The 26,340-nt window shown below is 40.3% G+C and overlaps 2 protein-coding genes across 3 annotated transcripts; both read left to right on the forward strand.

Annotated features, from left to right (window-relative positions):
* The first annotated feature begins 5,244 nt into the window (after positions 1-5,244).
* On the forward strand, positions 5,245-8,598 carry LOC125009448 (low affinity immunoglobulin gamma Fc region receptor II-like). Of its 2 annotated transcripts, none has more exons than XM_047587432.1 (9): positions 5,245-5,281; positions 5,442-5,483; positions 5,663-5,920; positions 6,003-6,248; positions 6,388-6,633; positions 6,737-6,907; positions 7,276-7,350; positions 7,809-7,882; positions 8,188-8,598. In XM_047587432.1, exons 1-9 carry the CDS (start codon positions 5,251-5,253, stop codon positions 8,221-8,223), a joined length of 1,179 nt encoding a protein of 392 aa, XP_047443388.1. In that variant the 5' UTR covers positions 5,245-5,250; the 3' UTR covers positions 8,224-8,598. The 2 variants fall into 2 exon arrangements, with proteins under 2 accessions (XP_047443388.1, XP_047443396.1); XM_047587440.1 differs by having other exon boundaries at positions 7,809-7,878.
* A 5,292-nt stretch (positions 8,599-13,890) lies between these two features.
* Positions 13,891-17,817, forward strand: LOC125024027 (L-amino-acid oxidase-like). Its single transcript, XM_047611659.1, is given in 8 exon segments — positions 13,891-13,921; positions 14,304-14,432; positions 14,435-14,523; positions 14,989-15,101; positions 15,301-15,502; positions 16,040-16,108; positions 16,349-16,485; positions 17,028-17,817. Coding segments are annotated over 8 exon segments (1,560 nt in total).
* The last annotated feature ends 8,523 nt before the right edge of the window (positions 17,818-26,340 follow it).

Genomic DNA, 26,340 nt, shown 5'->3' on the forward strand with positions numbered 1-26,340 from the left:
CGACTGATAGGGAGTTTATGGCCTGATAACGATAGCAGATATTAGAGGAGGTGCAATCACCAATAGCTGATATGCAACTGATATAGTGAGTTTTTGAGCTGGAATGAAAACCGGACGATTGTGCATAGATTTTGCACCGATATGATTATGTAATGTGGCCTATGATTGTTGCTACAATGATGTTTTCATGTTTACAGTTACTTATTTCATGAACTAACTTACCGTGACTTGTGGAAAAGGGGGAAAAGTCCATCGGTTGGACAACTGACTGGTGAGATGATCAGGAGGTTTCTTGGTGTAGGGTCGAGGAGTGTCTTACTGAAATGTGAGCTGAGTCGATCTGGGTGAGCACAGTGCACTCCACTGGACAAAATAAATCTGTACACCAGTGGGTGCTTTTGTTGTTGGCACACTTTGTTTTGTCTATCGGCACAACATTTCACCGATACGATAGAACCCCCGATAGAAGTGGAGCCGTCCTATCAGGCCCCAATATATCTGTGTCCGATAATCGGTTGGTCACTATTTTAAATAGGTTTTAACCACTTCCACATATAATTTGCTTTGTATCATGTTTGATACATTTGGCATTCACTGCAAGTTACCCATCACATTATGATGATACTGTTTTAGTTTGCTTGAGCTTCTATCATTGTTTAGAAAAAAATAGACTATGTGTCTGGAGTTTGAGGGTTCTGCTGGTTCAGTATCTTAGCTGCTTCTAGGACTGCCATCCTTTTCTGGACTGAAGCTTCAGGTGTTGTTCCTGGGATCTGTTGGAGCCACTCTCTCAGTTTGGGAGTCACGGCCCCCAGTGCTCCTTATCCACGGGGACCACGCTGACCTTAACCTTCCACATCTGTTTTATCTTCTCCTTCAAGCCTTGGTACTTCTCAACCTTTTAGTGTTCCTTCTCTCTGATGTTGACGTCAGACAGTATTGCCATCTGCTCCTTGTCCACCACCACTATGTCCAGTTGTTTGCCAGGACCTGTTTGTCTTCAGCCTGGAAGCTGAAGTCCCACAGAACTTTGGTCCTGTTGTTCTAACCACCTTCAGTGGTGTGACCCATTGGGACTTGGGTACTTCTGTTCCACAGTGGGTACAGATGTTCCTGTACACTATCCCAGCCACTTAGTTCCATGTATGCTGACCCAGCTAGGATCTTACACCCTGCTACTCTGTGCTGGACTGAGACCTGTGCTACAGGTACTGATAGTACTACAGGTCGTATAGTGTATTTGATCCACAACTTTTCAACATGATTTTACTGTAACATAACATATACAGCATGCAGTAATTATTGGTTATTGCAGTAAAGTAAATATTCACACTGGAACATCAGTAACAAGAATGATATAGTCTTACTGTATAAGACTCAACTTGAATGGTTACAGTGCTTGGATGAATCCACCAGAGGGCAGATGGCACATCTTAAATTCTTTACAGTGTTGATTGTGTCGGTGAAGAGATGTCTCAGAAATCCCTGGATCATATATGACACTCTTGGTGTTAAAGGATGAAGACTTAAATGTTGTGTCATTAATCAATTGTCCAATGCTGCATTTGGGTTGTACACTTGATTACGTTTATGAGTAGTATTTGACTGATATTTTGTCACTGGGTCATCCTGCATGGCAGTAATTCTGTTCGGACTGAGTTATAAGAATCTGTGTGCTATTATGGTTTGAGCTTTAACCTCAGAATGAATCCATCACATAAGTTTAATTTTCATTCATATAGCACCTTAAAAGCAAACAGCATTTGTACCAAAGTGCTTCACAAACAACATATAAAAGTTTAAATTATAGATCAACATCATTGTCTCAACAAATGAAAAGCTATTAACACCCAGGGTGACCAGATGAGGAAATAAAAACAGATAAAATGCCATTGAAATACAGGGAATAAAGATGAGTCTTAAGGTGCTTCTTAAAAGAGCCGAGGGGCTGCAACAGAAAAGGACCGCTCCCCTGCCTTTTTCTTCCCCAAACGTGGCACAGCCAACATACCACGATCTGAGGATCTGAGGGTTCTGGTGTTGGTGTAAGGGGTGAGAAGCTCAGAGATATATGAAGGGGGAGACCATGAAGGGATTTATAAACAAGCAGAAGACTTTTGAAGTGCATCCTAAAATGAACAGGTAGCCAGTGTAATGATGCAAGAGTGGGAGTGATGTGGTCTGGCTTCTTTGACCTTGTTAATAACCGGGAGGCAGCGTTTTGGACTCCAGAGCCATGTGGCCCATCAACAGTGATGAAGACAATTTCTAAGGGTATGATTGGTTAAAATAAGGGGCTGGTGAGGGTGTGCCCCATGTAGGAGATGGACAAGGGTGTGACTTGAGACGTCCCAAAGGTATAAAAGATGAGGACAGTAGCCCTCGCACCTTAGAGCGGGGTCGTGGTGACAATTTTTTGTCCTGTGATGCTGCTCTCCTTTTTTGCCCGCAATAAAGATCATTCTGATGCTCTGGACTTAGACTTCTGATGATTTTTTGAGACTCCAATGAGAAGTTACCTTCAGGATGAATTGAACATCTTTCAATGACTAAGTTTTACAAGGGTGTCCTATTTTAGAATAATCTGACACAGTCAGTCTAACACAATCAAAAGAGGCTGCTGTCATGACACTGCTCACCTGTAATTGGCCACTATGAAATAGTGATATACAAGCTGCAACATGCCCCTTCCCGTCCCCCACCTCCTAAAAAGCGTAGACTTTTGTTTTTGTCTCACTTGGCTTCCTCAAAAAAAATCCCTACATGACGCCACGCTAGTACGTGAAGAATATAAAACTAGTGTAAATTGAGGATTGAGGTGGTAAATAGAATAATAATATTCATGAATATCATGAAGAATAAAACAGAGAAACCCACAGGCTTGCAGCTACAACAAATCACAGGTTTACGTTGTGTTGGTTCTCTTGAATCTGGTGCGTATATTATTTTATTTAATAGTTACCCAGCAAACCACAAGCCTGAACCATCACGTATTCCAAAATGCAAATCATTCCTGAGCTCTTTTACATTTTAGTTTATTGTCATCAGATCTGACTCAGCTGCCAATCATTTAACCAGGACAGAAGATGTGGCCACATTATTCGAGCCTTTCTTGATCAGTTGTCTTTGACTTTCCAATCAGTTTTTGACCTCTTATATATTAGCGACTGACCCATGGTAATTTAAGGGTAATAGGAATTGAAGTAAATTAAATTAAGAAGACCGTCATCCATCCTTTCCTCTCTACTGTTACTGGACGAGGAATGTAGAAGACCTATTAATAGCTATGTTTTCATGAAACCATCTACTCAGACGTCTACTGTCGTCCTGTTGCTGTGATTTCAGCAAAGGTAGTAGTACAACATTTATTAACTGAGTCAGTTTGAACACTAGATCACTAGGGATGTAGTCACAGAACGATACCAAAAACGCCTGCATGTATAAAGTACAAATGTTCACAATGCTGTAGACCATGGCCCTGAACCAACCCCCAACCCCACCTGGATTTATTATTTTTATTTAATTGTCACGTGGGTACATATTCCTCAGAGAGTATGATCCCTGGGTTCCTGCAGTATGAGCCTTGCTATGAGCTCCAAATCATGAAGTAGATTGCCAGGAAAGTCACAAAGACAGAGCAGGAAGACAAATATATGAAGCTAAATGAGTAAACTAAGGAAAGGTTAAAACAGACGAAAAGATGCACGAATAGTGTAAGGGCAAAGTAAAAAAACAAAACAAATGGACTTATGGACTTGTTCGATACAATTTGTATGCCAATCTTGACAAAACAATATACAGCAACTAAAACATTCCACAAATGTCCATGATATTCCCACAATTCTAAAAAATATGAATATTTTCCAAAACAAAAATCATGTTAAGGTTCTTACATTTATATTTGTCATGAATGTGGTACACCTGTATCACTTCAGCCTTTTGAGCATTGTCTGCTTTGAGTCGTTCCTCTAGCTGCCCTCCTTTATTGTGGAACAGCTTTGTCAGGTTGTGGGAGTACAGATCCAGTTCAGACAGAAACTTGGATTGAAGTGGGGCGGCGATGATCCTTTTGAATTCAGCGTTTATCTGAAAACAGGTAAAAAGCACCATGGATTGAGGTCCAAATGCTAAACACCAAGGGGAAAGCCACCATCACACATACAGCAGAGCAAAACAGCAGAGGGAGGTGATAAATCAGCAAATACATGACGACAAGCCTTACCTCACTGACTTCAAACAGGGCAGGCCAATTTGCCATAAAACTCTCCACCATTGGTGCATCTTGCACAACTTCGTATCTTCTGTGTGCAAAAGTCTTTTCCATCTTGAGTTTCACAGCATCTTCTGCTTGTCTTCTGCTTGCAGGAGCACTCCCTCTGAATGGAGGTCCACCTCCTGGCGTTCCAGTGGAGGCCAGATTCAGTTCTCAACTAAATCATTTTGATTCAACACATAGGAAGCTCTTACTTTCAACATTCTCTATAATCAATATAACTTAAGTTGATTGAATTGAGTTCACAAGAGGTCGATCGAGGGTGCAGCCCAGCACACCAGCTGATGCTGTTTCTCCAGCAGACCACACCATAAAAGATGGCTGAACCACAGAGTCGTAGAAGGACCTCAGGAGGGCGTCCTGCACTCCTAAGGACCTCAGCCTCCACAGCACATGGGGTCTGCTCTGGCCCTTCCTGTATAATGTTGTCAGTGCAGTCCAGGTTCTTATTTAGGTGAACACCCAGGTACCTGTAAGAGTCTGCTATCTCAGTGTCCATTCCCTGGGAGGGAGCAGTGCTTTGAATACAAACATAGAATATGTGTGCTTTGTGGTATTTCTCTACAAACTCTGGACCCAGTTCTAGTGAAAGGATTGCTGAATGCAGTGGGAATCATGTCATTGCTACCGGATGTTTTCTACAATCTAGAAAACATTTAAAATTTTGTCTTTTTAGGCATTGTACCACCAGCACGTTGTTAAATGTCTGCACTGTTTTTAAGATAATTTTATTCTGAGTCTCAGTTGTACTCGACTCATAAGTTTGTGTTAGAACGCTAATAAAGTATAGACCTTGGAGGACATTATTAAGCAAATATCAGAGTTGCACTGAACGCATTTGCTCTGGCTTCACTCTTTGCACCACCCACTGATATTGAGGCTATTTCCACCACCTCTGCTTCTCAGAGGAGGTTCCCGCCACACAGGAAGAGACCACTTCTCACTTTACACTTCAGTTCAGTCAGCATCAAGACAACATGGAGGTCACAGCTTTCCGCATCGCACTGTGTGAGTACTGGTTCTGTTCCAGACTAAAACTGAGTTAACTTAAATTTAATGCTTTTAACTGATGTATTACACATTTAATAGAAAACATGCTGAACATCCTGAGTAGCCATAAGAAACGACAAAACTTTTATTGATTCATCTACTTTGTTTGTATCTTCAGTGACTGTGATGATCCTGCTGTGTGCACACAATCAGGAAGTTGGTGAGAACATTTTTTGTTGGTTAATTTAAGAAAAGAAGCCTTAATGTCTTGATATTGATGTGTTTAATCATCACAGGAGTTCCTCTATTACTTTTATACTTTTAAATATTGTAAACGTTGTCCATCAGATTGCAGGAGTAAATGTCTAAACTGAATTTTTCTGTTTTTCTTGGTCTCAGATGCAGCTTTTCTTCGTATTGCTCCAAACAGACTGCAGTTTTTTGTATATGAGTCGGTCACTTTGTACTGTGATGGAGTCTTTTATTGTGATGTTGAACATAAGTCGATTGGGGAGACACCTTCGTGTTGCACCACTAATAACACAATATCAAGAGGACCTAACTGCACCATTGAAAGAGTTTTTCAAGTTGACTCTGGAAAGTACTGGTGTGAGGAAGGAGGAGAGAGAAGTAACATCATAAACATCAATGTTCCTTGTATGTTTACAGTTTGACACTGATATTTTGTGATTATCTCAACATGATTTCAAGATAAATTAAATATGATCGTGTTGTCCAGCTGGTTCTGTGATCCTGGAGAGTCCTGCTCTTCCTGTGATGAAGGGAGAAGATGTGACTCTCAGCTGCAGAACCAAAATATCTTCCTCCAACATCCAAGCTGATTTCTATAAAGATGGAGTCCACAAGTGGAGAAGCTCCACAGGAAATCTGATCATCAAAACAGTCTCTATGCTTGATCAAGGATTCTACAAATGTCACATCTCTGGAGTTGGAGAATCAACACAGAGCTGGCTGTCTATTGGAGGTGAGACATGTTTATTTTTGATCTTGTACATGTTTACACTCTCAAACTATTCCCGTCTCTTTCAGTTTCAGGTTTTTCTACCATCGATACAGAAGATATTGTGATTTCTAGGTAAATTAAATATGATTGTGTTCTTCAGCTGGTTCTGTGATCCTGGAGAGTCCTGCTCTTCCTGTGATGGAGGGAGAAGATGTGACTCTCAGCTGCAGAACAAAAGAATCTTCCTCCAACATCCAAGCTGATTACTATAAAGATGGAGTCCTCAAGTGGAGAAGCTCCACAGGAAATGTGATCATCAGAAATGTCTTCATGTCTGATCAAGGATTCTATAAATGTCACATTTCTGGAGTTGGAGAATCACCACAGAGCTGGCTGTCTGTTAGAGGTGAGACATGTTGTTTATTTAAATTAAGATTCATAAAGTGTTTACACTTATTTAAACTAATCTTCGTACGTGTTTACACTCAAACTATTCCCATCTCTTTCAGTTTCAGGTTTTTCTACTGTTGTTACAGAAGATACAGAAGATCACGTAGACTCTAACCCTGATTCCTCGTCCAGCATAAGTGCACCATGGATCATCATCGCCGTCTTGTTGACACTTTTCTTGTTGGTCGTGGGACTACTGATTTCGTTTGGCAGATTTGCCTGTACAAGAGGTGAATAACATAACGTGACGTTTAGTCACTGTGCTCACTGGTATTGCTTTGCTTCATCCACTTCCACATTCAAAAAAGTCAGTGGAGTGTCTTAGGGTTCTGTGCTAGGGCCAAAGCTTTTTACATTATAAATGCTTCTGTTAGGTAATAATTTGGGTAAAAATTAAATGAACTTCCCTCTTGTGTTTCTATTGTTACATAGAAAATAAGGTACTCAGTGTACTTTAGGGCCATGAACCTGTTCAAAATGCCATATTTTTTTTGCAGAATTTCATTCATAGGCAACCAGACTCATCAGAGCATCAGACAGATTTAACATTCCGAAGTTATTAAATATACATATTTATTGTTTTTTTGTTTTTTTCCAGGCTCTGTACAGGCCAATGCAGCTGCACCAAGCCAACCAATATATGCTACTGTATCAACGACCAGGAAGAAAAACGGTATTTCCTCTACCCTTATAGACCACAGTTAACATGCAACTCAGCATTTACATTGGTTGACATAACTTGAGACTCAGTTATTTAAGTGTCTCTATTAATTCACATTTTTTCTATTTGAAACTGGCATTTTTTTTATCTCAAGCACAAGTCATTGAACCAAATTCAACAACTGATCAGATTACAAAATGTGGAACAAGCCAAACACTTCATGCAGCATAAATACTATTGAATACCAGCTAATAGTGAGAAGTTGTGGTTTCAAACAACTGCAGAACCAATTGTGTAAAAGAGACATTAAGCTGATATGTTTCAACTGACTGTTTCTGTCAGATAAAAAACTGGCTCCACAGCTGGGTCAGAATTAAAATTAATCATAGCATTGCTAATCCCAATATCTGTGTGTGATGTATTTTTCTAACAAAGAAAACACACGTGTAGTTTTTTATTTGTCTTCACAGCAGCAGAATCCAGACTTCATTCAGTGACACGAGACCCTGTTGACTGTGACTCCTACTATTCTACAGTTAAGTATGTAAGTCAGATACAGTCTTTTATCTCCTCCTCTTTCTACGAGCACATTCTTGCTGTCCAGTTATAGACAGAAAACTCAAAAGCAACTTAAAAACCTTGAGCCACCGAGCTCCTCGTCTTTTGTCAGTGCAGCATATACACATCCCGTATGAATCTCCAACACTTTAAACTCTGTCTCCAAGGACGGATTCTATTGTCATGTCTCTAAGACAGTGTCATTTAAATGGTTGAAGGGCTTTGCTTAGTAAATTTCTTTATGTACTCTGCAACTTGCATGATATTTGTCTTCTCTATGCTGTGTTGCAGGTTGTTAAGCGCTCACTGAAAGGAGGAGCTCTGTGATCTACATGAAAATCAATAAGTGACACAATTAGAGCCAGAATTGTTGTTGTTACTGTACAAACTGAAATAGAATAGTTGACATTCTTTTGACCTCACACTTGTGTTCTGTGTTATAAATTTAAACTATTTTATCAAGCTTGACAGTGTGTGCGCTTTAACCAACACATCAGAGAGGTTTCAGTTTATTTTCGTCAGGCAGGTTAACCAACTTGTTCCATCAGCCTCGTCTGTTCAGTTTCTCACCAGATGAACTCTGCTGCTGCTTCTAAACGTTCTGCGGTTGTTTATGTATCTGAAGGGGTTGTATTGCTTTTTTAGGTTGTGGTCAGCGACGAGACGAGAATTTCTTGTGAGATTTTCAGAGATGAGAATAAAACTCATGTGCTACATATCAAGGCGTCTCTGTGTGTTTGTTCCGTGGTACCAAATGTCAATGTTTTCTAACGTGTGTCATGATAATTATAACTATAGCAGAAGGTTCCTCGGCTTTTAAATTCATTAACGTCCTCATGAAATAACCTGTGGTACAGTCACTTTCACACTGACAATGGTCTTATGAAATAATAATACAGACTGGCTGGGCCGAGTTACGTTTAATCAAACCACGTATGATGACAAACATTTATCATTCTGTTGTGCTGGGGACCCACACTATGTGCCACTGCTTTGGTGGCGTGAGGTCTGGTCGTAGGGATAGTTGGTTACACAAATGCACTGAATCTAACAACAAAATCAGAACTGCAACAGTGTTGACATGCGATTCAGTTCAAGATAAAGCGATGGAACTGTTAAGAGACACAGGTGCTGTGTTTAAAGGCTCATTTAAGGTAGTACAGTACTGGACCCTGGAACATGCATTTGTAGCCTACATTTATACTTGTACCTCTTCAGTCTGACTCACTCTAACTTTTCTATGAGACTTTCTGCCAACGCATTGTGTGCATTTGGTTCTGAAACAGGATGTCAACATCAGAGATTTATGCAGTTCTATTCTTGCAGCTGAATATTTTATTGTTTCAGTGTGTGTGACCATCAGTGGCCCTCCCTGTGAGCTAGTTTGTTGGTATTTATTGAGTGGAGTGACCTTTTGTGGCAGGTAGGACAGTGCTACACCTCGCCACCTCAGGTTTCAGGGGGTCAAGGGGAGTTCTGTGCAGATCTCTGGAGGAATGGTCTGGAGAGTCCAGGGGGGTAAGGGTGTCCCAATAGAGGCCATAAGTCAAAGATAGGGCAAATAGTGATAGAGTAAAAGAGCAGTCCAGTCCTTATTAGATGGGACTCATCAGTTCTTATTGATGTGACCCAGCACAAGCTGGCAGGTGACATCTCACATTCATGTGGGCATTCCCTAAATATCTAAATATGAGACCATCAGAGGCCAGAGTAAGGTCAGGGGGGTCAGACCCACGCCCAGAAAACCAACACCATAGTGCACATGGGTTCCCCCCACCACCAACATTTCATGCGCCGAACTCTTTCCCCTGACAGTGGAGAGCCAGAGACAATCTACCAGGGTGGAGACTGTGGGACGAGGGACCCCCCATCGCCCAGACACCACCCGGCCCGGCCACTGTCCAACTGAGGTCACCAGCACTGACAGCTGCCAATGTAGCCACCATGAACCAACACCAATCTAGCAAATGGCATTTTTTGGATTACCATGATTCGGATGACTGAAATCTATCTTACTTGAAAGTTGAAGTCTATCTTACCTTCTCATCATCTGTGGTCCTGCAGATCCGACTGCTCTGTCTGTGAGAATAGTAACACTTGCCAAGTCAATTTTATCTTGAAAACACAATTTGTGAGAAAGTGTACTTACCCTCTGTTTCCTTTTACTTGTAGGCTAAGATATCATATATTAGTCAAAAATATTTTTAAATTAGGTACTTATGGGACTTTTAAATTAGTGTCCGACTGATTGGGATTTTTTGGCCCGATAAAGACAGCAGATATTAGAGGAGGTGCAATCACCGATAGCCGATATGCAACCGATATAGTGAGTTTTTGAGCTCGAATGAAAACCGGCCGATTGTGCATAGATTTTGCACCGATATGATTATGTAATGTGGCCTTTAATTGTTGCTCCAAAGGTGTTTTCATGTTTACAGTTACTTATTTCATGAACTAACTTACCGTGACTTGTGGTAAAGGGGGAAAAGTCCGCTGGTTTATCCACTGACTTGTCAGATGATCGGGAGGTTTAGTGAGGGTCTCACTGAAATGTGAGCTGAGTCGATCTGGGTGAGCACAGCGCGCTCCACTGGACAAAATAAATCAGTACACCAGCGGGTTCTTTTGTCGTTGTCACACTTTGTTTTTTCTATCGGCGAAACATTTCACCGATATGATAGAACCCCCGATAGAAGTGGAGCACTCCTATTGGGCCCCGATATATCTGTTACCGATAATCGGTCGGTCACTATTAAATAAACTATTAAATAGGTTTTAACCACTTCCACATATAATTTGCTTTGTATCATATTTGATACATTTGGCATTCACCGCAACCATCCACATTATTATGATACTGTTTTATTTTGCTTGAGCTTCTATCCTTGTTTAGAAAAAAATAGACTATGTGTCTGGAGTTTGAGGGTTCAGTATCTTAGCTGCTCCTAGGATTGCCATCCTTTTCTGGACTGAGGTTTCAGGTGTTGTTCCTGGGATCTGTTGGAGCCACCCTCCCAGTTTGGGAGTCACTGCCCTGAGTGCTCCTCCTACCAAGGGGACCACGCTGACCTTAACCTTCCACATCTGTTCCAGCTGCTCCTTCAAGCCTTGGTACTATTCAACCTTTTAGTGTTCCTTCTTTCTGATGTTGAGGTCAGACAGTATCGCCTTCTGCTCCTTGTCCACCACCACTATGTCCACTTGTTTGCCAGTACCTGTTTGTCTTCAACTTGGAAGCTGAAGTCCCACAGAACCTTGGCCTTGATGTTCTAACCACCTTCAGTGGTGTGACCCATTGGGACTTGGGTACTTCTATTCCACAGTGGGTACAGATGTTCCTGTACACTATCCCAGCCACTTAGTTCCATGTATGCTGACCCAGCTAGCATCTTACACCCTGCTACTATGTGCTGGACTGAGACCTGTGCTACAGGTATAGATTGTACTACAGGTCGTATAGTGTATTTGATCCACAACTTTCAACATGATTTTACTGTAACATAACGTATACAGCATGCAGTAATTATTGGTTTTTGCAGTAAAGTAAATATTCAAACATCAGTAAAAAGAATTATATAGTCTTACTGTATAAGACTCAACTTGAATGGTTACAGTGCTTGGATAAATCCACTAGGGGGCAGATGGCACATCTTAAATTCTTTACAGTGTTGATTGTGTGGGTGGAGAGATGTCTCAGAAACCCCTGGATCACATATGACACACTCGGTGTTAAAGAATGAAGACTTAAATGTTGTGTCATTAATCGACTGTCCAATGCTGCATTTGGGTTGTACACTTGATTACTTTTGTGAGTAGTATTTGATTGATATTTTGTCACTGGGTCATCCTGCATGGGAGTAATTCTGTTGAGACTGAGTTATAAGAATCTGTGTGCTATCATGGTTTGAGCTTTAACCTCAGAATTAATCCATCACAATAAGTTTAATTTTCATTCATATGGCACCTTAAAAGCAAACGGCATTTGCATCAAAGTGCTTCACATTCAACATGTCATATAAACGTTTAAATTACAGATCAACACCACTGTCTCAACAAGTGAAAAGCTATTAACATCCAGGGTGACCAGATGAGGAAATAAAAACAAATAAAATGCCACTGAAATCCAGGGAATACAGATGAGTCTTAAGGTGCTTCTTAAAAGAGCTGAGAGGCTGCAACAGAAAAGGCCCGCTCTCCTGCCTTTTTCTTCCCCAAAAGTGGCACAGCCAACATACCACGATCTGAGGATCTGAGGGTTCTGGTGATGGTGTAAGGGGTGAGAAGCTCAAAGATATGTGAAGGGGCGAGATCATGGAGGGATTTATAAACAAGCAGAAGAATTTTGAAGTGTATCCTAAAATGAACGGGGAGCCAGTATAATGATGCAAGAATGGGAGTGACGTGCTTCTTTGACCTTGTTAATAACCCGGCGGCAGCGTTTTGGACTAGTTGGAGACAGGAGATGGTGGTCTGGTTGATACCTGAGTGGAGGGAGTTGCAGTAGTCCAGCCTGGATGATATGAATGCATGAATAACTGTTTCTCCATCAGAGGGTGATAGGAATTGCCTGAATTTAGAGATGGTTCTGAGCTGAAGGAAACTGAACCTGACAACAGAATTTACCTGCCTGTAGAAACTTAAGTTATTGTCAGATACGACACACATGTTCTTTGCATATGGTGTGATATAGGAGGAGAGGTGGTCGAGGTTCTGGGTGGTAGCACTAGTATGATGTGGGGGGCCACATGTTATTGTAGAATCACGTATCGCACAATATACTGATCAAGGTTGTGTCATGATTCAACTCACTGACTACTTAATAAATGAATTTAACATATGGTTGTTTCACAAAAAAAGTACAACATGACAATTTCATTTTAACATAAAATATTGTTATAAAAAGTGAGGAATGTTTACAATAAATGTTGATGATGTTATTCTATCAAATATTAGCATAGAAAAATAAAAAAAAGGGATATTTTTAAAATGGATAAAAAAAACGTATAACACAGACATAAATTATTGTTGTTTCCATCTTATAATTCACATGAATGGTTTAATGTCAGAGAGAAGAAGCACATTATAGTACTTGCTCAGATCTAGGTCATAGTGGTCATTTTGGTTAATGACTAACATGTCAGCAAATGTCAGTTTAAGCCACGATAGGTCTCCCTTCCTCTCTGTATTTGATTAATGTAATATGCACTTTGGTATTTTATTCTTTATATTGTATACTAATTATATTAATTATCATCAACAGATAACCACTTGAGTCCAGAGCCCATTCACATTCATATTAGCCTCATTGCTAATGGTGCAATTTGGAGTCCAGAGGTGCATCATGGGAAGAGTCAAAACATGTGAATGTTGGGGTCCTTGGTGGACACTCATACCAGTAAATTAACAACCACCAACTCCTTTAAACCTTGCTTGAAGATGTGAGGTGTGGCCTCTTCTACATTCACAATGACAAAAATCCAGGATGAATGAGTCAGTCACAGCAATTTCCTGATTTGACGGCATTGATGCATTCATGTGTCAATCACGTGACCTGGCTTGGTAACGCAACATCATCTGATTCTGAGGAATAAATAAAGAGGATGACAGCAAGTCGCTGCATTTACATTCGAGCAGATCAGATGAGAAGAAACCCAGCACAAATTCAAAGTATTCAAGGAGTTGTTTCAGTCACAGACTACAGCGACTGCAGGTTTGACTTTTAAACACCTGGAAGGGTAGGAATCAGTTCCTCTAGAAAGAAAGATGTATTGCTGTAGTTTTTTTCCACCTTTTAATAGATTTGTTCAGTTCCTGGGATAATACAAAGAAGTAAATGTAACTTTACACAGACATCAGTATCTGCATGGCTGAATTACTTCTGTATTGATCATATATAATATTTCATGCTTCATCAGAACATTCCACGACTGAATAATAATTTCTAATGCACTTTCTCTTCCTCCTCCTCTCGTCTCATCACACCTCAAAACCTAGATGGATCTGAATGAGAAAGCGTGGAAATTTGGTGAGTTTTTTCTCTCTTAATTCAGTCTGACCTGGATTGTATGTCAGCAGTGAAATTGAAAGTACACTATGGCTCTCATCAGTTCCTACATCGACTCTCCGTCTGCAGTATAAAAAAACATTAAAGAAAGTTGTAGTTCTGCTTTTTTCAGATGGATGTCTGGAGTGTGAATTTCATCATTCATTTCACTGGACTTTCCCGTCGAATACATGTGATTCTGTGTCAACATGTAGTCATTTCACTTTACTGAAATCAAAATGACTGTTTTGGTTACAGTATTAGTCACTGAGTGCGACGCAACCAAGGTCAAACACAAGTTTACCATCTTGGCAGCTTGTGTTAAACTCTTAAACACAATGTTTTCATTTCATTGTGTCTCCAGTTGCCATCGTTGCATTGCTGCTTGCTCTGTACCATGCCACGGCAGGTGTCAGGCTGAAAGAGCATCTGGCTGATTGTCTGGAGGACAAAGACTACGACCAACTGATGGAGACTGTGGAGACTGGCCTTTCCACCTAAACACGTCTCATCACGTTGTCATCGTTGGGGCTGGCGTAGCTGGGCTGACGGCGGCCAAGTTGCTACAAGAAGCAGGACACAAGGTACGTGCGACCTGACCAATACTAATAATTTTGGAGACGACCCACCAGAGAACTTTTGAGAGACTATTTGTGACCACCTAATTATGCTATAACTGGAAGTGTGTGTGTTATATCAGCTGAGATACAAAAGACAAAAGGGAAAGCAGGAGCCTTCCCAAGTCATTAGCTGCTTTGTTAATTAAACAGACTTCAAGATAATCTATTTATCACAGCGATTGCCACAGGCATCTGTGGGAATGTTTCTTTACTCATTCTCGTAGTCTAGTCTCAGGGCATTTAGGTTCAAAAGAAAATCAAATACTAATAAAAGCTTTTCTATGTATAGAAGCATAAAGAGCATCACGACTTATCACCACTATTAATAAATAGCATAATACTACTAACTGTCCTAGTAGCAGTACACAGTTAATACTGCGACAACACATTTTCCTCATCTTGTTTGTATTTCTTTCCCGTTTGAACAAGGTAACCATTGTTGAAGCTAGTGGACGAGTTGGAGGACGAGTGGAAACTTACAGGAATGAAAAGGAGGGCTGGTACGCCAAACTGGGGGCCATGAGGATCCCAAGTTTTCACCGGTACGTCAAAGATTTGAAGATAAACATATAAAAAACATCTTTCAAACTAACATGACAGTGATTAGGGTTCCTTATGAGGCTACAATGTACAATTGGCAGACTATTCAACACTGAGGGGAAGATGATGATGAAGCTTGGTAATATCCAAACACCCACGAGTGTCAAGACATTTTTCTCACATCAGTGTCTCTGTCAACAGCATAGTCCTCTGGTTTGCTGAGCAGCTGGAGGTTAAGCTGAGGAAATTTGTCATGGATGACCCCAACACTTTTTACCTGGTTAACGGGATTCGGAAGAGGACGGAAGCAGTGAAAAAGAATCCTGATATTCTAAAGTACAAGGTGAAGCCAAGTGAGAAAGGGAAGTCTGCCGACGAGCTGCTGCAACAAGCTCTGAAGAAGGTACTTGAGAAAGATTCACTGAAATTACCGTGCTTATACTTGCTATTTTGAGTTGTCAAACATCTTTTATTTTTCATTTTATTGTCTTTGTACTAAATTTATGTACCACAGTAGTGCTGTCAGATAGAAGTCATCAGTACAACTACTGGGTTTAATGAGTTGTTTGTAAAAAACACAGCATGCTAGTACTAGATCAATTAAGCTAGTATACAGCTATATAAGCGATATAAATATAATTAATTCATTCATTTTCTGTAAGCAATTGTCCTCTAGAGGCTCAGGTTGGGGGGCTGAAGCCTATCCCAGCTGTCATTAGGTGAGAGGTGGGGTACACCCTGGACACAGGGAGACAGACAATCATTTACACTCACACCTACAGCCAATTTAGAATCACCGATGAACCTAGCAAGCATGTCGTTGGACAATGGGAGGAAGCCAGAGTACCCGGAGAGAACCCAGGCTGATGCTCTGAGGCATCAGTGCTAACCACCACCCCACTGTGCCTCCCCTAATTTTCTTTTTCTTTTCATTTTGTAGGTGAAAGATGAAGTGGAGGCTCATGGCTGCTGGGCGGCTCTGAAAAAATATGACCATTATTCTGTGAAGGTAAAATGTGATCGAACAAAATGGTTTAAAGTGAATGTATTGTGAGGCCTAAACTGGGTGTGCTTTTCCCAAAGGTTGATTATTTGAAAGCAGAGCTCATTAAAATATTTTACTTTGGCAGTTTAAAGTTTGTCCAGGAAAACCAGCATCCAACAGTATCTTAATCACCATATTTGAAAATATGGATTTTATGTGAATACATGAGAACTGATTTTGCAATGCGAACCTATGTTTCTGAAGGAGTACCTGAAAGAAGAAGGAGGTTTGAGTCCAGAAGCCATCAGGATGATCGGAGAACTGCTTAATGAACAGAGTATGATGTACACTGCGCTGAGTGAGATGATCTACGACCAAACTGACATCAGCGATGAAACCACGTAAGGCCCGGCACATTCTTCTATTTTGTTCTTCCCATGTCAGCTGTTTATTGTCTCCTGATGCAAACTAGTAGAGCTAAATTATTTGAACTGATGTCTGGGAAGATTCTCAGTCATCCAAGACACAGTACGTCCAAAACTCAAAGTAACAAATATTCACAATCAGCACAACTGGAAAGTTGTACAGCCAGACTGCCAGAAACGTTTTTTTGGCCTATGAGTCCATGGAAACACATCTTCTCACCTTAATAAAACTGCCATCAGAAAAGTCCCTGAAGAACCAAAATTCACCTCTACAAAGATGACACGGTTTGAAGTGCAAAAATACGATAGAGATGTGGGCTTGTCCCGGCTTTTGTGACAGACATTACATCTCAGATGTAAACACAACCATGACTCAGATCATAACTGAGATCTAATCTAAACATACACAGCCTGCTTGTTTCTCTCTGAGCCTACACACATTTTACATTCTCAGTATGATCACCTCAGTATGTACGAATCTGTAAATAGTATTAACTGTTTGTCTTTTTGGTTTTAAGGTAATATGAACTGATTGGTGGGTTGGACCTCCTCCCCAAAGCTTTCCTCAACATCCTCGACGTCCCTATACTCCTCAACTCCAAGATCAAATCCATCATCCACACAGATGACGGTGTAAATGTGTGGTATCAGACAGCTCCAGGTGCCCACTTAACAGGAATTGCAGCTGATGCCGTCCTGGTAACAACCACGGCCAAAGCAGCCCTCTTTATTGAGTTTTTGCCACCTCTCTCCATCAGAAAGATGGAGGCCATGCGGGCCGTCCACTACGATAGCTCCACTAAAATCCTCCTCACCTTCAGTGAGAAGTTCTGGGAGAAAGACGGCATTAAAGGAGGAAAAAGCATCACAGACCGGCCCTCTTGTTTCATCTACTACCCCAGCCACAGTTTCCCGAGTAATGAAACCATTCGCGTCCTCCTGGCTTCCTACACCTGGTCTGATGACTCCCTCCTCTTCCAAGGTGCGAGTGACGAAGACTTGAAGGAGCTGGTTCTGAAAGAATTGGCCCTGATTCATGGTGAGCAGGTGAAGACCCTCTGCATGGGGGTCCTGGTGAAGAGATGGGGTGTGGATCCCTACAGTTTGGGTGCCTTCGCTCTGTTCACCCCCTACCAGCACATAAATTACGCCAAAGAGCTCTTCAGACACAAAGGCAGGGTGCACTTTGCTGGCGAACACACTGCCTCCCCTCACCCCTGGATCGAGACTTCTATGGAGTCTGCAATCAGGGCCGCAACCAACATCAACAACATGGCACTCAAAGAGTTCAGAGCTCAACACAATTAATCAATTTATTTATTTATTTACTCATTCCTTGCATAATTTTTTCTTTTAAACTGATGAATATTTGTGCAATCTTTCAACTCCTGTAGTTGGGAATTCTATATTTTTACCCCAAGAACCGAAATACACATTTGTTTTCAAGTAGTCTGAGTAACTTGGTGCTTAAAATCAAATGTTCTTCTATGATTTTCATCTTCTCAAGCAAACACAAAAAGCTTTTGCAGGTTTTCTGGTAAAAACTCTAAGAACCAAGGCATTACATTGCTCATGTATGTATTACCCCACGCTTCTGCCCAGTAACTCAAATAAGCCAAAATAAGTGAACACCACAACATTCTCATTGTTTTGCAATCCAAAACATACTTGACTTTGTACAAAATAAAAATATTCATTGACAGTGTTTTTTAACATATGATACATGTGACTTCTATGCCAGATTTCCATCCATTATGATTTCCAAAAACCTAAACTCTGATACCTTCTCAATATTAACTCCATCAATGGATAATGAAATTTCCCTTTTGCTTCTTTTTGCAAAAACCATAAACTTGTTTTTTATCAGATTTAATGATAACTTTTCATCAAACCAAATTTTAAGTTTCACCATTTCACCTTCAATATGTTCAGATAATGTTTTTAAGTCATCTCTTGAACAGAAGAAATTTATGTCATCTGCAAACAAAATAAACTGTAACAATTTAGAAACTTCACTAATGTCATTGATGTATAAAATAAAAAGTCTTGGCCCCAAAACCGAACCTTGCAGAACCCCACATTCAGTGTTCAAACATTTAGATGTATTGCCAGCAAAATGCACATATCGTTGTCTATATTATAAATAGCTAGTTAACCAGTTTAGAACAATTCCTGTCGCACCATAATTATTCAACATAGTAGTTACAATCAAGTAATCCATTGTATCGAATGCCTTCTTTAAATCAATGAAAAGCGCTATTGTATATTTCCATCTGTCGATTGCTGTTGTGATTTCTTTTATGATTTCCATTATTGCCAAAGCAGTAGACTGATTTGTCCAAAAGGTTTTGAACAAAATAACTTTTCTAGCACTTTCGATAATTGGGGGAGTAATGACACCGGTCCATAATTGTTACTTATTATAATAATTGTTGATTTAAAAACAACAGTTTTAAATAAAAGATTATAAACATTACATAGTGGTTTAGTAATACAGTCAATAGTCATTTTTACTATTTTCATGTTTATTCTATCACTATCAGTTGACTTATTTTTTGTTAGCTTCCACAGAAATAATTTGATTTTCACTAACCTCACTAAGAAATTGAATGCATAACCTTATTTTCACCTTTCCAGCCACTTTCTGTTTGATCATGATTTTTGTAATATCATTTGATGTCATGTCAATGTAATTTTATGAGGAGGTTTATGTTCAGCCCTGGTTTTATTGCCCTGGTCCAGGTGTTGTACAGTAACATTGAGAGTGTGGTCAAGGTTTATGGTAGTCTGTGTGCTCCTTTTAGGGTGCATAGAAGTGTCCGGCAGGGCTGTGGTCTCTCTGGGATGCTCTATGCACTGTCCCTGGAAATCTCCTCCAAAAAATGTTTAAACTTAAATAATCTGGTTTTACCTGGTTTTAAGAAAAATGTGATTTTATCTGCATATGCTGACAATGTGGTGGTTTTAGTTAAACATAAGGAGACGTAGATGCACTATGTAACCCTTCTTACCATGCAGAAACAGAGCACGTGTAAGTACTAGCCAATGTTAATAGATGGACCAGTAATAGAAGACTATAAGCTTGAAAAAGAGCCTTTGTTGTTGAGTAATAAAAAAAAAAAACACAGGCAACAAGTGTTTGAGTTTTTGGTGTGACCACTTGTTATTAATAACCCATACAGGATTAAAAATACAACAGTTTGTTGCAAAGCATTCAATAAAAAATACAAACTAAAATAATAAAGCCAGCAAAATAAAACCCTCTGTCCCAAAGTTAGCGTTGAGGCCCTTTTTCTTCAGATCCGTGTCAAGTGTTTCAGTGTATCAGTGTATGTGTATTTAGTCCTACCACACAGTCCGTGGGGAAGGGGGAATGAAGGAATCCTATACCGCACTCAGTTCAATATCAGTAGTTTCGATGTGGCAAGCCACCCAGCTCACACTGGGAATCTATGGATCATGGACTCTGGAAACAATCTCTCTGGATCTCTGGAAACCTCGCACAAACCCAGCTGGAAACTTCCAGATAGATGGTGGACCTTGGCTGGGACTCTATCAAATGAAGTCACAGAAAAAAAAACTGACCGAGTGATCACTAAAGAACGAGTGTTCCAGCAATTACCTTCGCCTGGTTGGCAGAAATCGTCCGGCCTAACACTGCTCCCGTGGATGAAAACAGGTTTTATCTCCGTTTGGATAAGACAACGCACAAGGGAGCAACCGTGAACATGGCCGCAAAGAAGGAAGTACTATGTCACTTTACAGCCTGGACTTCAACTGACACATTTTCTGCCAAGATAAACTGGACCAAGTATGAGGCCCTAGCAGCTGGTGGGTGGAAGGAAAACCTCCCTCTGCTACCACAGAATCTAACCTAGAAGGTAGATGGTTTTAAGTACCTGGGGGCTTTCTTAGGAAACAGAGCATATGAGAAAAATAATGGGAAAACCAGACAGAAGAAGTCGAGCTGAAGCTAGCAAAGTGGAACTGGCTCCATGACCAGATGTCCTACAGAGACAGGGTGTTAGTTTTAAATTACCTAATAGCCTCTCTGTTGTGGCACCGACTGGCCTGTCTGGACCCTCCATCAGGCCTGCTTGTCCAGATTCAGACTAGAAGGGCTAACTTTGTCTGGAAAAATTTTCATTGGGTGCCTCAAGCTGTATTGTTTTTACCTAGGGAGGAGGGGTGCCAGGGCCTTGCCCACCTGGCCAATACGACGGCCACATTCAGGGTGCAGTATGCTCTGACGTATCTGACCAGTCCTCCTGAGCTTGTGTGGAGGGAGGTGGCTAATTTCTCTTTAACATCCCCAAACTTTTTAATCAGTGAGGCAAAACTAGCGATATACCGGACAAGAAGAGACAAAGCACAAGGAAAGACACATTTGGGCACTGAGATCATGTGGAAATATAACGTTAGAACCAGAATAAAACATGGATTTACCTTCCACAAGGCAACAGAAAATATGGACAGTTTTCTGCAGCTGTGGGAACACGACCATGTCTTATGCCAAGTGATGAATGGAGTGCTACAAACAGAGGACTGTCTGACCATCTGAGAATAAATAGTTTTTGTTTTTAGTTTTTTGTAAATAAAGTCTTTTTAAAAAATCTAAATCTTCTTCTTCTTCTTTTCTGGCAGGCTAGAAGCCTCACGGCCTATTGCTACCTCTTACTGGTTAGTCATGGTAGTGCATCAAAGGGAGAGAATTCCTGTAGATGTTTTAAAATCCAGGACTGCGTAAATAATCTGGCACAGATTTTCCGATGGATACCATGGATTACCATGACCTGGATGACTGAGAACCTTGACAGATTTAAAGGGCGCTTCAGAGATATATTGTCTATTCCAGAGTCTGGTACCACATCCTTTCATGTCTGAAGACCATCATCAATCCCTTTCTTCCTTCCCTTCCTTCCTTCCCTCTGAAGTCTCTTGGGATTGGGATTCTGCTCCAGCAAAGGTCAATCAAAGAATTGTGGGTGGGGCTTAATGTAGTGATGGCCAGAAGAATATCAGTAGTCATGCACATCATCTGAGCATGTGGAGCTTAATTAGTTCATTCAACTAAATGGCTCTGATTGGTAGCAGTTACTCAACATTCATTAACTGAGCCAGTCAGTTAATAAGGGATGTAGTACAAATGCTCACAAGGCCGTAGACCATGGCATAGATCAGACCATGTGGCCCAGAACAAACCCCCAAGCCCACCTGGATTTACTTAATGTGAACGTGTTCATCGGTCCCACACTATCATATTGTGTTCAACTGACATAAGTTTCTCTTTTCCCCCTCACTCAATTATTGCTTGTCAAACCAAAGTGTTTCAATTACATTAAAACTGTTAAAAAGAATCATGTTGATTCAACACATTTGTAAGTTACCGTTAACACCAATTTATTGTGTAAGGTTAATAATTCACCTCCAGGGTACCCGATTTTCAACCGTTACTCCAAATTGATTTCTTAATGGTAGTATTATTCAATATTATGTTACTCTAACGCATTTTCATCATGTACCTCATTATGTATATTATGTCTGTAAATCTAACTTGATTTAACTCATTCCAAATGTATTGTAGACATTGGTTCAATGTTCATGTGTGTGCAAATACAAAATGTAAAAAAATGATTTGCATTAACAAAAATGGATAAAGTCAGAGTTCAGTACCAACTTGTTGTGAACTTTAAAATATATACATTAAACAACATGGACTCTGTGCATTTGGAACAGTAAAAAACATTAAAGACATTTATAATGGCTACAAAACAACATAGCCTAACAGAATGCCAGTAACACATGCCTTTGTGGCTCATTCTAACACTTACTGACACTGCAGGTTCTCTCCCCTAGTAGTGCAACTATAAATTACTTTTCAAATAATCTATGATTTTCTTAAAAATATTGAAAACGATAAATACCCACAACCAACCAACCACCATGTCTCAAAGTAGTTCAATTAGCTTAACCAGCAGTCAAGAAACACTAGTGTTTACTTTATGTGCAACAAAGATACTTTAACCAAGTAATTTCCTTCATGGATCATTAAAATCTGTCTAAGTCTATTGATTTTTATAATGTTATGAAAAAGCAAAATATTTAAATAGATTATCAAAATTATAATCAATGGATTTTCTATTCATCAATCAAACCCAAGTGATCACATAGGAGAACAAGAAAAGAGTGGAAGAGGAAAAAAGCAAACACTGATTCATGTACACACCACATATTCTCATACAAGGTTTTCTGGATCTTCACTCATGTAGATGCAGACTTAAAGATACGTTCTCATCCAGCATCTGCATCATCACACTGGAAAACATTTTCATGATTAATGTCTTAATTTAGCCCTTATGCTTTATTTTAAAGTCAACTACTGGTGTAAATTGTCACATGGTACATATTCCTCAGAGAGTATGATCCCTGGGTTCCTGAAGTATGAGCCTTCCTATGAGCTCCAAATCCTGAAGTAGATTGCCAGGAAAGTCACAAAGACAGAGCAGGTAGACACATATATGAAGCTAAATGAGTAAACTAAGGAAATGTTAAAACAGACAAAAAGATGCACAAATAGTGTAAGGGGGAAGTAAAAAAAACAAATGGACAAATTGACTTGTTCCATACAATTTGTATGCCAATCTTGACAAAACATCTTACGGCAACTAAAACTTTCCACAAATGTCCATGAAAATCCCACAATTCTAAAAAATATTAGTATTTTTCAAAATAATCATGTCAAAATTCTTACATTTATATTTGTCATGAATGTGGTACACCTGTATCACTTACATCAGCCATTGTCTGCTTTGAGTCATTCCTCTAGCTGCCCTCCTTTATTCTGGAACAGCTTTGTCAGGTTGTTGGAGTGCAGATCCAGTTGAGACAGGAACTTGGCTTGAAGTGAGGCGGTGATGATCCTGTTGAATTCAGCGTTTATCTGAAAACAGGTAAAAAGCACCATGGATTGAGGTTCAAACGCTAAACACCAAGGGGAAAGCCACCATCACACATACAGCTAAGCAAAACAGCAGAGGGAGGTGATAAATCAGCAAATCCATGACGACAAGCCTTACCTCACTGACTTCAAACAGGGCAGGCCACCTTGCCATGAAACACTCCACCATTGGTGCATCTCGCACAACTTCGTATCTTCTGTGTGCAAAAGTCTTTTCCATCTTGAGTTTCACAGCATCTCCTGCTTGTCTTCTGCTTGCAGAAGAATGGAGAATGGAGGTCCTCCTCCTGGCGTTCCGGTGGAGGCCAGATTCAGTTCTCAACTAAATCATTTTGATTCAACACATGGGACACTTGTACTTTCAACATTCTCTATGATCAATATAACTTAAGTTGATTGAATTGAGTTCACAAGAGGTCGATCGAGGGTGCAGCCCAGGATACCAGCTGATGCTGCTGCTCCAGCAGACCACATCATAAAATATGGCTGAACCACAGAGTCGTAGAAGGACGTCAGGAGGGCATCCTGCACTCTTAAGGACCACAGCCTCCACAGCACATGGGTCTGCTCTGACCCTTCCTGTATAATGTTGTCAGTGCAGTCCAGGTTCTTATTTAGGTGAACACAAAGGTACCTTTAAGAGTCCGCTATCTCAGTGTCCATTCCCTGGGAGGGAGTGGTGCTTTGCTCCAACGGAAGTCCACTATCAGCTCTTTGGTCTTTCCCGCGTTAATCCGGAGATGGTTTCTGCTGGCACCAGGCCACAAAGTTCTGGTTCAGTTCTCAGTACTCCTTTTTGTCTCCATTGTTGATGGCGGCTGAGTTGTCCGAGACCTTTTGTAGCCGACAGTTAGTTGTGTGGTGGTGTAGTCGGCTGTGCAAAATGGTGCAGAGGAGCCAGTCCCCTGCGGCGCTCCTGTGCGACATATCACCGTGGCCATAGACAGATTCCTTTTCAAGAGGAAAACATTTTAAATTTTGTCTTTTTAGGCGACTTTCACCCCCAGCACATTGTTAAATTTGTGCACTGTTTTTAAGATAATTTTACTCTGAGTCTCACTTGTACTAGACTCAAAAGTATATATTAGAATGCTAATAAACTACAGACCAACATGGAGGACATTATTAAGTAAATGTCAGAGTGGCACCAAACGCAGATTTGCTCTGGCTTCACTCTTTGCGCCACCCACTGATATTTAGGCCTCTGCTTCTCAGAGGAGGTTCCTGCCACACAGGAAGAGACCACTTCTCACTTTACACATCAGTCAGTCAGTGTCAAGACAACATGGAGGTCACAGCTTTCTACATCGCACTGTGTGAGTACTGACTCCTTTCCAGAGTAAAATGTAGGAATAAAGACTTCATTTACAGTTAAAAAGGTCATGTATATGAAAGTCTTTGAATATTATTTAGTGAGTGAACTTAAACTGTTAAATTTAATAGAAAACATGCTGAATATCCTGAGCAGCTATAAGGGACGACAAAACTTTTATTGATTCATCTATTTTCTTTGTATCTTCAGTGACTGTGATGATCCTGCTGTGTGCACACAATCAGGAAGTTGGTGAGTAGATTTTTTGTTGGGTAATTGTAGAAAAGAAGACTTAATATCTTGAGATTGATGTGATTAATCATCACAGGAGTTCCTCTATTACTTTTATACTTTTCAATATTGTAAACGTTGCCCATCAGTTCACAGGAGTAAATGTCTGAACTAAATTTCTCTGTTTGAATTTGTCACAGATGCAGCTTTTCTTCGTATCTCTCCAAACAGACTGCAGTTTTTTGAATATGAGTCGGTCACTTTTTACTGTGATGGAGTCTTTTACTGTGATGTTGAACGTAAATTGATTGGGGGTAAACCATCGTGTTGCACCACTAATAACACAATATCAAGAGGACCTAACTGCACCATTGAAAATGTTTATCAAGTTGACTCTGGAAAGTACTGGTGTGAGGAAGGAGGAGAGAGAAGTAACATCGTCAACATCAATGTCACTTGTATGTTTGCAGTGAGGCAGTGATATTTTGTGATTATCTCAACGTGATTTCTAGATAAATTTAATATGACTGTGTTCTTCAGCTGGTTCTGTGATCCTGGAGAGTCCTGCTCTTCTTGTGATGGAGGGAGAAGATGTGACTCTGAGCTGCAGAACCAAAATATCTCCCTCCAACGTCCAAGTTGATTTCTATAAAGATGGAGTCCTCAGGAGGAGAAGCTCCACAGGAAATGTGATAATCAGAAATGTCTCTATGTCTGATCAAGGATTCTACAAATGTAACATCTCTGGTGTTGGAGAATCACCACAGAGCTGGCTGTTTATTAGAGGTGAGAGATGTTTTTAAACTGTTTTATTTTATTTTATTTTATTTTATTTTTATTATATTATTTTATTATATTATTTTCAGTTTCAGGTTTTTCTACCGTCGATACAGAAGATACAGAAGATCACGTAGATTCTAACCCTGACTCTTCGTCCACCATAAGTACACCATGGATCATCATCGTCGTCTTGTTGACACTTTTCTTGTTGGTTGTGGGACTGCTAATCTGCTTTGGTAGATTTGCCTATAGAAGAGGTGAATAACATAATGTGAAGTTTAGTCACTGTGCTCACTGTTTTTGCTTTGCATCTTTGTAATTCTTCCACATTCACAAAAGTCAGTGGAGTGGAGTGTCTCAGGGTTCTGTGCTAGGGCCAAACCTTTTCACACTATAAATGCTTCTGTTGGGTAATAATTTCATTAAATGCCGCTCAACTTTCCAAATGAAATGAACTTCCCTCTTGTGTTTCTATTGTTACGTAGAAAATAAGGTCCTCTGTATACTTTAGGGCCATGACCGTGTTCAAGATGACATTTTTTGTTTTTTG

Source organism: Mugil cephalus, chromosome 1 (genome assembly GCF_022458985.1).
Source record: "Mugil cephalus isolate CIBA_MC_2020 chromosome 1, CIBA_Mcephalus_1.1, whole genome shotgun sequence".
NCBI classification, from domain to species: Eukaryota; Metazoa; Chordata; class Actinopteri; order Mugiliformes; family Mugilidae; genus Mugil; species Mugil cephalus.

Excerpts from the sequence above, each read along its gene's own strand:
- LOC125009448 (XM_047587432.1), top strand. The coding sequence starts at position 5,251 with ATGGAGGTCACAGCTTTCCGCATCGCACTGT. Across the intron at positions 6,908-7,275 it reads CAGATTTGCCTGTACAAGAG|GCTCTGTACAGGCCAATGCA; the intron begins GTGAATAACATA and ends GTTTTTTTCCAG. Across the intron at positions 7,883-8,187 it reads ACTATTCTACAGTTAAGTAT|GTTGTTAAGCGCTCACTGAA; the intron begins GTAAGTCAGATA and ends GCTGTGTTGCAG.